This window comes from Meleagris gallopavo, chromosome 1, assembly GCF_905368555.1.
Source record: "Meleagris gallopavo chromosome 1, MGAL_WU_HG_1.1, whole genome shotgun sequence".
In the NCBI taxonomy this organism is placed as follows: Eukaryota; Metazoa; Chordata; class Aves; order Galliformes; family Phasianidae; genus Meleagris; species Meleagris gallopavo.
The window spans coordinates 35404065-35415813 of record NC_139404.1 but is presented as its reverse complement, the minus strand read 5'-3'; the positions used below and the strand labels follow the sequence as shown (position 1 = coordinate 35415813).

General features: G+C 42.7%; 1 protein-coding gene across 4 annotated transcripts in view; it reads left to right on the top strand.

Annotated features, from left to right (window-relative positions):
* The window catches only part of PTPRB (protein tyrosine phosphatase receptor type B), a 67883-nt gene extending 60313 nt beyond the window's left edge, over positions 1–7570 (top strand). For 3 of the 4 annotated variants that reach the window (XM_085221280.1, XM_085221285.1, XM_085221293.1), the window contains 2 exons: positions 900–1020; positions 3005–7570. In XM_085221280.1, the coding sequence (XP_085077406.1) occupies positions 900–1020; positions 3005–3027 (144 nt within the window). In that variant the 3' untranslated portion in view covers positions 3028–7570. The other variant, XM_085221272.1, reaches the window with a different exon arrangement.
* The last annotated feature ends 4179 nt before the right edge of the window (positions 7571–11749 follow it).

Below are 11749 nucleotides of genomic sequence, written 5' to 3'. Positions count from 1 at the left end.
TCCTTGGAAGCATTCAAGGCCAGGCTGGATGTGGCTGTGAGCAACCTGTTCTAAAGGGAGGTGTCCCTGCCTGTAGCTGGGGGTTAGAGCTAGATGATCTTAAAGGTCCCTTCCAACCCAAACCATTCGATGATTCTGTGATATATAAAGATGCTTTGCCTAATTTTTGGGTACCATTCTACACTAATCACAAACCAATAATTACTCATTTTATAAATGAGAAATAGTAACAACACAAGGGGATTTAACAATCTGTTTCATAATGGTAGTTTGATAGTCAGTAACATCATGGTGACCATCTCTGCATTGGTTGTGAACGTCATCTTAGCTCCCTTCTAGTGAAAGGCATTCTGCAGAAAGATGATCGTTGTTCATTTGTATTCAGAAGCAGCTTTATAACTTATATGGGATCAAAAAAAAAAAAAAAAAAAGAGGCATTCATCAAAGTTCTGTGAAATATTTTTATATTTTAATAACATCTGTAGAAAATACTTCTTTTCAAAAAAAAAAAAAATCCAGGAAGCTGTTTGTTTCTTCCACATGCTTCCCTTTACATATTACTAGTTGCACAGAAATTTTACAAAGCCTTCAAAGTCGCAGCTATCCAACACAGCATTATGTCAAACTATGCCTTGTAGCTGATAAAGCTTTCAGTCATTATATAATCAATCAAAACGTGTTTATGTTTAATTATATTTTAATGATACTGTTTTTAAAAACAGATTATCACAGAAGTCTACTGTATTATCATAAAAGTCTACTGTATTACCACAATAAAAAAGAGGTGAATTCTAGAAGTATATTTTCATTTATTACACTGCTCTTGATTCTGCCTGAGGGAGTCAGCCTGTAATTACTTTTCCCATGGTGACTTAAAAATATATGTGTATATTTTGCAGTGTCAATATGTGTATCTACATCAATGTGTGAGAGATGTGTTAAGAGCCAGAAAACTTCGCAGTGAACAAGAAAATCCTTTGTTTCCAATATATGAAAATGTGAATCCTGAGTATCACAGAGGTAAGTGGAAAATTATCAAATTATAGGATATTTCAAATATAATAATCACTGACAGTGTAATTGAGGGGACAAATTTCTCAATCCCTCACTACTAGTATTTTTTCTCTTCTTGGACATTCGTTTCTTCACTTGTGTTTTCTTGTTACTCTCAAAATTCCATCAGCCTCATAAGGGGCTTAACAACCATGTTTCTGCAACTCTAACTCCTTCATTAGTAGTGATGATTGGACATTGGAAGGCCTTTTCCAACTTAAATGATTCTGTGAAGTATTTATAACTTCTGCTGCTCTTACTTGCCCTCATGTGTAGGGGAGAGATGGAGAGAGTTTCACACTTTATGATTCCTATGCTGTTGGATGAACTGAATCCTTTCCCTGTCCTGATGCTGGCTTCCTTTTTTACCTTGTTTCTCAGCATACTGAAACTGCTTGGAATTCCTGGTCTCCTCTGTCTTCCTTGGTGTTCAGCTTCTGTTCTGTATCTTCCCCATTTTCTGTTGACTATGTAGGTGTTCTGAAGAAGCTTCTACTTGTCTTAATGGGTTGTGTTGGTATCCAAGGCTGTGCTTTCTTCTACTCCCACAAATCTCCATCCTTTCTGTCAGCTCCTTTTTCCTAGCCTGTATCCAATTCCTTGGAAATAAGAATTTAGAGCTACACCCACAAAGGCATTTGAATGTTGTAGAACCCACATATACCTCACTGCCTGAAAATCCTCAAGCCATTTGGATGCCTAGGCTCCTTGTTAAGTTTGAGAAAATAGTGTCGAGAAACTCAGTCTTACTTCCCAGTGGAAAACAGAGGAAGCAGCTGTGGTCACATCTTAGCTACATCTTGAGGCATCATGGTTCTCAACAACCAGTTGGAGTGCACAACAGCTCTGAGTCACACTGCAAGATTAGATTTCTTTCGTGGCCTTAGGGAAAGGATTATTACTACAGACCCTGGAGACAGCAGATCACATACCCTATTCCCATGTTGATAAATGTTCCTGAAATCTTCCAGTCATACAGATACAACCATGATTCCCATTATAGCCAATAGTGAACAGGAGTCTGTTGTGTTCCAGAAGAGTGTCCTAAACATCAGGTTGTTGGATATTCCTGGTAAAGGTGGATCTTTCAGGACATTACAGTCCTGCTGGCCTAAACTGAGGTGTGCCAAAGAGTTCAAGTGGCTGTTATTGCTAAGGAGAGGCTGGGGACAGAGCAGAGCTACTATCAGGAAGTCATCTTCCTGGAGTCATCGCATCAGTGTCTCCTACCCCTGCCTTGGCCTACTGGGGCAGCGGTACTAGACTGAGGTGCCCAAAACTGAACACAGTACTCAAGGTGAGGCCTCACTAGTGCCAAGTACAGGGGCAGGATGACTTCCCTAGTCCTGCTCACCACACCATTCTTGATACAAACCAGGATGCCATTGGCCTTCTTGGCCACTTGGGCACACTGCTGGCTCATATTCAGCTGACTGTCCATCAGTACACCAAGGTCCCTTTTCATCAGGCAGCTTTACAGCCACTCCTCCCCATGCCTGTAGGGTTGCCTGCGGTTGTTGTGACCAAAATGCAGGACCCGACACTTGGCCCTATTGAAACTCATACAGTTTGCCTTGGCCCATCAATCCAGTCTGTCCAGGTCCCTGTGTAGTGCCCTTCTCCCCTCAGGCAGATCAACACTCCCTCTCAACTTGGTGTCATCCACAATCTTACTGAGGGCACTCAATCCCCTTGTCAAGATCATTAATAGAAATCAGTTATCAACAGGCAGACCAGGCTTGGCAGAAGCTAAAGACTGAAGTAACTGGAGTTTTCAACAAGCTGGGAAGTGCTAGCAGAAGTAAAGGTGAGATCAGCTTTTGAGTGATTACGTCAACCACCAGCCTGCTCCACAGCCACCTTTCAGAGCACTGTAGTGAACAGGCAGAGATGAATGTGAAGCTACCTGTGTTCTTTTGTTTTTTCTAATCCCAGTATTTCTTGCTTTCAGATGCTGTTTATTCAAGGCACTAAGAATGTTACAGACACCTGCTTTTTTGACTACATGTGTTAAGTAGGGGTTTATTTGTTTGTTTTTATATTTGTATTTTGTGCACTAGAAAGGTACCAGACCTTTCTATTGAGACTGTGTATTATTTATTGGTCTGGTGTTTTTTTTTTAAAGATATTAAATAATTTAAGTGTAATAGATATTAATGTATATAATTGTATTTTGGCATTATGTAAATATGTATTTTTTCTATAATGTTTATATTAATATTAAGCTTCAGATAATACTATTTTTTCTTATCACAGTTTTTGTAAACTGTTCTACATAAACTATTTTAAATTGCATTTGTTAACAGGGCTGCTGCATTTGGGGCAGGTTATGTATTGACATTTAAAACACAGAAAAATCCTACAAGAAGAGCCTCATTAATTTCTTTTAATTAGTTCAGTATTTGTAAGGTGAAATAAGCTACTATTAAGAAAGAGACAGTAGTCCTGTATAAGAATTACAATGCTACTCTACACTTCAATCTCACTGCTTGTGAAGTGGATGAAATCCATACTGCTCATACCACTATGACATATCTTTTACAGAACTTGATAACAGCCACGTATCATAGGGTCCACCTCACTAGAAGCAACTGTTTCAGTCTAATGTGACATAGTAAAAAAATATCAAACAACACATGCTGCCATGAAGTTTCACTGACTTGCCCCACACACATACTTTATGGGGAACAGGTCACTTTCTGGTTTCTTCACCCTGGTTTGAGAGAGCAGAATCAGAGCACAGCACGTGTCTGTGCGTTTTTACTTGTGTACAGTAAGAAAGCTGTTCAAGAAAATTCTTTATACGCTTATCTTAAGAGATATGTAAGGATGTGAAGGCTCTCAAATTCATTAAAACAGTGTGACTGCTTAAAAATGAGAGAGATTGCAAACTTACTGAGATAAAGACCTACAAAGATATATATACCACAGTTTACACAATTGGCTTCAGCCTAAAGCTGCTTGCAGCATAGCTGCCTGAGGCTGAGTGCAGGTCTCCTTCAAGGGCTGTTTGCTTTCACAGAGGGAAAGCATGTCCACACAGGACTCCTCTGCTTTGATGTTACCTGATATCACTACTACAAGGGCAGATGGAATAGAAAAAGGCTCATTTGTAACCCAGGGAATGCAGTCTCACAGGATAATTAACTCGCTGTGCTAATCATCAGATGCACTCAGAGCATCCTGTGATTAGCTAGGAGTGTAATCCAGGAGCACCCACCAGGTGTCCTGCCCAGCCAGGCAGTTTAGGAACATCCTCTTTCCTCTGCAAAAGAGGCTTCTTCTTCAAGGAACTGATCTGAACACTGCTCAGCTGTTCTTGGTCTTTATAAAACGCTCTTCAGATAAATAGAGAAGAGGCAACACACGGTGTTTCTTCACAAGAAGGAAGTGCTTGTTAGTTCTCCTTTCATCTATCTACCCATTCATTACCTAGAAAAAAAACATAGCCTGCTGCTGGAGACAAGTGCCTAGATTCCACTTCTACTTTGGAGAGAAATCAGTATTTCTGAGGGCCTCTAGAGAGCCACCAATACATTTAAGTGCCTCAGTTAGAAACTGCAGTGGCTCTTTGACAAGACTGCTGTGACTTTGCCATGACTTATTGGAGCCACGCTCTCCCTGCAGTAGGAACACCTGTGTGACAGTGGGTGAAGGAATCTGCAAGGTTTCTCTGACAGAGATTTCTTAAATCATTCCAAAACAGAACCAGCAAGGTTGTGCGCTTCCGTGTCACTCAGGTTTTCCTGCAGAGAAGGACCCACCCTGATAGTGCCTCTTCCTTCTTACTGCAGCTGGAGTCTCATCCTTTCTTGACCAAATACCCTCCGGTGCTGCAGAAGCTCAGAACGTGTAGGCTCATTCAACCTCTTAGGTAGTTCTGTCTGAAAACATTGCTCATTCCTCTTGTGCATCCCTCTTGGCTCTCACACAAACCTCAGGGTTCATCACCCACAGTGGGATCTGAAGAAGGAAACATCACAGTGGAAGCCCCCTTCACAGAGAGAATGTAGGCAAAAGCACAAAGAATAGGGCAGATTTACTGCAGGCCTACTTCTTCTCTGTTTCTTTTGCTGTGTAGACTTTATGTTAGCAAGCAAGGTCAAAAACATGGCAGCTTTAGACTGATTGTTGGCTCTACTAATAACAGCTGAACTTAGGGCATCATGAAAATTGCTTTTCTGTGACGTGCACTGCATTAGTACTCTCTTTTTGCAGCAGTAGCTGAGGAAAGGCAATCGTGTTACTCACCAGCAGTGCAATTACACTGGGAGGACATACCAAATACACTCTATAAATTACCTCACACTGTATATTACTGTGTCATTTTTTTATGCTGAGGGAAATGGAACTGGCTCAATAATACATGATTGGATGGCAGAAGTCTGATTGCATACTACTGCCTTTGTATATTGTTAATTGTTTTCAGAAGGGCATGCATTGTTCTGTTCTTTATTTCAATGTTTCTCTGCTCAGTTAGCAGCACCTACAGTTTGCAATTCTGCACCCAAAATGGTGATGTCACAGCAAACTGTTCTTTTTGTCTTTTCTCTCAGCAAATAATTGACACGGTCCACAAACCTCTTCCTCCTTATCACTTAGTAAGAGGGCAGATGACCTTACATACTCTGGCACAATGCTCTTGAGCAGCTTTACATCTCATGCAAGAGATGTACATACACCTTACGGCTCTGGTTCTGCTTTCTGGCCAATTCTGGTCATATGAAACCAGTGTTAAACAACTGAGAATAAGTTAAAAGTATATATGTAGCATTTTTGAATATGAGACACCTACTTACCCGTGTAATTAATGATATTTACTGTGCCTGTAAGCTAAATAGCAGAACCAAAGGGAAATTGTTAATGTAACAAGAGCGGACTTGAAGGAGCCTTTGTACTGCACAAAGACAGCTCTTAAGGAAAAAGACATCCTCTGGTGTCTTTTTTGAACATCTGAATGATGTTCAAAACTCCTTTATTGATGTTTCCCGATAATAATGTTATAAAGCAAGGCTAGTGTTATTGCTGATCCATAAGCTAAGATTTGCACACTCGGAGCCCAGCCCTGTGAATCTCCTCATTGTCCACAAAACTACCTGAGTACTTCTTTGAGGAAAGTCAACTGGAATGTTAGTCTGAAAAATAACATGCAACTTCTGAAGCACTTGTAGGGTTGGGCTTTCAGTTTGATTCAAATTTTTTGTATTGAAAGTTATTTAATAATGAAAAAAAATATAATAAGTGTTTTTAATCTGTGCAATAAAATTACAAGATCCACTACCGATTATAGAAAAGTAGATTTTGCATAGCTGGAGTTGATAAATGATATTTTTTGTTACTAATGGAACACAAAAGTGAGTGAGAGAAAGGCATACTGTGAAGATGTCATAAAAGTGCAACTTTATACGTTTTCCTCTGCTGCTATAGTTATTTATACAGCTTATATACGTGCCTGAAATTGCCAGAAATATTATTTTATGCCGTGATATGCTATGAATTTCATTTCAGTTGTAGAACGGAAAAAAGAATGTGTGAGCTTTACATTTATATTGTGTATTGTATATGGCTATCCGTGCTTTGACTTAGAAAGCAGAAAGTTAAATACTGAACAGATAGGAGCACATCAACACACAGCCGTGCTCCTCAGCCTGGGAGTTAATATGTGGACTAAAGGAATGAGAACAGCAACCATCTAATCACTGCATCAGCATCTCTTCCCAGGGCACAGAGCGGAGAAATGCATCTGACATTCAGAGATACAGCCTAAAACAGCAATCACTCCCCTCGTGGCCCTGTTACAGGTGTTTGGGCTCTGTGAGCTCTGGGACCCATAGCCCCAAGAGGTTGAGCCTTTGAATGAAAGGTGAGTGTGCACTGCAGCACATGGGCAGCTCCTGTTACACCCTGTGCCCTTGACTAACTCTCCCAAGCTGGCAAACTTTCCACCTGTTGGGATGGCCAATGCTAAGGGGTCCATTAGCAGTGACCTCACAGATCAACAGCTGGTTCAGAATGAGGTGTTTTTTAAGACTGGTAGGAAATACTGGGGACTAGGAGCTGCCTACATTTAGCAAATGCTGTGGAATTCGGGCACATGATGCTGGTAGATTGAAATGCATGACTTTGTTGGGTTTTGTTTTATTTGAAAGCTAAAGAAATACTGTGAGTAACATCAAGTAGCTAAATATATATTGCCCTCTAGCAGGGCTCGTAGAGAAAAAAGAACATGGTTTTGAAATATGGTTAGCCATAAATTGTTTGCCAGTGCCTGGAGTAAAGTGACTGAAAAATATCTTCAGCACATATTCCATTCTCATATGCTATATAATTACTTCTGTTTGTGTTCCTAACAAACACTGGGTGAACACAGAATTGTGCTACTCTTGTCAATTTAATTTATGCATTTGTTAAGTATATTTTTATATTTTTAGCTACAGTCAACAAATCAAATATATTTGAGTGTATTTTACACATTTTTATAAGTAGTTCATGAATAAAACAGTCATTTAAAAAATCACATCCTCGTCTTCTGTGTGACTGCCTCTGCATTATGGATCTTCTTGTCCTGATGCTCAGAGAAAGGTCATAAGTGAGTTTGATTTCAAGTGAGGTGGTCTTCAGAAAACATTAAATTCATCAGAAGCCTCGGCCTATTGGGAAAAAGGGGTTCTGCTGTTGCCCTGTGACTGGATGAGTGCCCACACAAAGATACAGTTCTTTGCCTCCTCAGTTCGTTGCCCTTATCCCCAAACCAATATCGTCTGGATTATACAATCTGCATTTGAACCAATAGTGCATCTCAGGAACTTGAGTGCCTGTTATTTTAGAGACATCATCTCACAAAGCTGTTGTACCAATTAAGGCTGCACTGGAGCTACATCACTGTCTACCACCTGAAGATCTGAACCACGCTTTGTAACAAATACATTTATTTCTTTCTCTCTTGCCACAGTGTTTGAAACCCATTAGCATTCCTGTGGGTTCAGGGTGCTGGGCAGCAGCATGCTTATTGCCTGCTCTCTGTGTCTCAGTCCTTATTTGTCATAAGAAGTGTTCAGGACAAGTTAAATCTGTTTATGTAAAAGGGGGAATGATGTATTAGGCTTTATTTTGTACTGTGAGCTGTGCACTGAAAGATAGGAGGGAGTTAGCTGTTCTCTTTGTGACATAAAGCTCACGTCTTAGGCATGTTGGGTCCTGAAGCCAGCGTGGGTGCAGGAGAGCAGCAATCATGTACAGTCTGTGTCCCCACACAGGAGAAACATGGCCAGCATTGCAGAAAAGAATAAATACAGGTCGTTTTACAAAGTACAGCAGGGAACTGCAATACAGAGGGTCTCCAGCACCTCTGGTTTACCTAGAAAATCGTAGATGGATCCTGTTGAAATAATCCTGCCACAATCAGCTTTTTAGCCACATCAGGGTCAGGAGCGAGTGGGGCAGGCCGGGAGCCAGCTGGGGGTGTTTGGGCACACACACAGCAGCTGAGGGCAGGGGGAGTGCTGCCAAGGGGTGACGGCTACAGCCCCAGGCAGCAGCCGAAAGCTGGGCACCCAGTTGATCAGTGCTGTGCTGGCGAGGACAGGCCTTTCTGTACATGGCCTTCTCCATGCTTGTGCCAAAATCCCTGCCAAGTTCCACGCTGTGTCCTTGCTTGTCTTCGGTGTTTGACCGGAGCCCTGCAGCAGCTTCCTTTTATTGTGTTTTGCTCCTCTTCCCACAGCACCAAGACCACAACCTCGAAGTCATGCCCCAAGACCTCTCAGGACAAGGATGACCCATGGCTCAAGGAGAGGCAGTGCTCTCTCTTAAAAAATGGGGTTCACTCTGACAGAGTGAGCTGGGTGAGCCTTCTGGGAGGGATGTGTCTGCCAGCAGCACTGAAGCATGGCCCAGCTCTCACAGCTGCTTTTTCCGTGTGCCTGTCTCCTCTGCTTTTCACCAGGCCTCAGAACTAGGCATGCTTTGCTGAGCAATACCCACCAAGTGTGATTTCCTGCACGGATGCAAACCTGGAGAGAACAAAAAGCCAATGAATTCCCGTAATAGAATGCCTCCATAAAAAAATCTTTGCAGGGTTACCAAGAGCACAAATTTGGCTTAGATGAGGTCCCTCTTTCATGTGGAGAGCAACATGCTTTCACTGAGTCCTTGTCTCTGCTGCTAGTAGAGTTGTAGCACTTCTGTCAGCTTTATCCCTTGGCAGTGGGAGCCAGGCATCCGGATAGCATGGAGCTGCTCACACACATGAGGGGCACTGCCTGTGCCGTGGCCTAAACCTGTCCCCTCCATCTTCTCCAACCCACAAGGGCAGTCACCATCAGCACCTCAGGGCTTCAGAACTTCCCGTAGGATCTCACTGGCTGTGGAGACAACAAACAGCAGGAGTGTCACATCTGATCACACACAGACATCCCTAGAGCAGCGATGTCTGTCTGGGGTGATCATCCCAGGCTTCCCTAGGATTGCCCATCCCAAATATCCGAAAGTGGTCAGGAGTCATGAAAGACAAAGAAAGTGGTTGAATTGACTAAACATATCTTAGCAGGTGTCTGCAGTGCCTGTGTATGCATCCATGAGCTTAAATGAACCGACTACAATCCCTGCATCTTGTCTGCACTTGGGGGTGGAGGAGGAGTTGAGCTACATCGCCCTGCTGAACGGAGGTGGCCTGGGGCTGTCTCAGAGCCTTCAGCCCCTCACTGCTTTGCAGATGCCACTCAGCATTTCAGAATGAAGCTCTGAATTCACAGCTGGTGTGAAAGAGATTTACAGCTTCACTGATTGTCAGAGAAGCAGAGTGCTGGGGATGTTGACACTATAATCCCACTCTCGTGCTCCTGTTGGGCACATGGGACAAAGGTCTGGTTTTAGCCTAGAGAAGATTTGAGGCTCCAGTGCAGCCCACACTGAAGGAGGGCCCTTCCATTCTGTTTTCTGTCCTACAGAATATAAAGAAACCTGAAATTAAAGGGGAGACCCGTGGCATTATGGACAAGAAAGGCCACGCTTCCTGGGAAGTCACAGACCAGATGACAGGTAGTAAAGCCACCAGAATAGATGTAGTATGAACTGAGCTACACTGTAAAAAGAATAAAAATAATGAGACGCAGACAGTAAAGTGAAGGTCTGAATGCTGCACACAGCATGGCTAGGGAGAAAAATGTGATGCAAATAACGAAGAGATACAGAGAGGTGCATGTGTTAATTGGGGGCACTTCTCTTGCTTGTCACTGAGTGAAACTGCAGTAATGAAACCACTAGGAGAAAAGATGGGTACTCAAAAAGGTAATAAAGACTCAGATAATGTCCAAAGTATCAAACAGATCAGTAAAGATGTGCTCAAGACACCAAGCATAATAAATGCCAGCATCTTGTTATCACTGGATCTAAAAGACACCTGGAGTCAAATTATTTGCAAGAGTCCAGCTTGGAGAAACTGAACTGGCAGACAATTGGAATTAATTAATGCCCTACAGATCTGTGCCAGAAAGGTTGAGGAGCACTAAAAATATCTGAGGAGCCTGTTTCTTACACATCATGCCAATTAGATCCGGTTGGATTGTGACAAATTTTCTGTCAACGTCCTGGCGAACATGCAGCTCCCACAGCCTCCCCAAGGAGTTCCCAGGCAGCTGAAATCTTGTGTTAAATTGCCCAGAATGTCAGTGGCAAAAATAGAGGGGAAGAAAAGCAAAAAAGAAGAGCTGCTGTCAACTGTGCTGTGGCTGATCAGCCAGGACCCATGGCCTGTTTGGGCTGTCACACATTGCCCTTCTGGCTCCTCAGATCTTTCCTGGTTCCCACAGTGCACAGGGTAGTGCCTGCCTACTCAGCCCTGGCTCACCCACTGCATCTGTGAGGAACAGGGGTGATGGATTTGGAAAATGAGGGGTCTAGCACTGACTTTCTCATAGGTTCAAGTATGGCTGATGGGTGGAACTATCCTCAAGGAAGAGAGAAGAGAGAGAGGAGAGAATGGATCTGGACAGCTGGCTTTGGGCTCATGCTGTGTTATGCCCAGTGTATGAGACTTCAGTGTGGTGGAACTCTGCTCTCTGCAAATTTCCTCTGTGGAAATGGGGAATGAGAGGGTTTTGTTTGTGTGATCAGGTCCCCCTTGCTCCTGAAATGCCACTGCACCTTCAAGTACCCCCACAATTAATGGGAGAATCTGATGCAGGGCCTTCACGAACAGCTTTCCTTTACATACATCTCCATACCCTCCCCTCTCTTGTACTTTTCCAAGTAATTAAATTGTGCAGCTGAGGAGAGTGATTTGGAAAACAGATGGCATGCAAGATGCTGTAGGAAACAGTGGTGCGTTTTAAACTTTCACAGCAGATCTGCAGGCAGATTTGAGTGGTATATGGGCCTTGAAGCAGCTGAAGTTCAAAGTCTGCTTGTGCTACAAAGAAATGAGGACCCCTTTAGCATCCAACAAGAAACTCACAGCAAAGGTCAAGACCAAGCTTTTCCATGAGCACTGTGGCCAGTACCATTTGCCACGCCAGTTGTTTTGACATATCCAGTGTTCCTGGTAAGTGTCAATGACAGCATCCATGGTATGAAATGTGAGATTTAGGCAAGACGGGATCTTGAAACAACTAGTTTAGCCAAACCTCGCAGTAGCCCACAAAGCAAGGGAGAATTATGCAAAAAAAAAAGAGCAGTAGTTAATTAATTTGTGAAGATG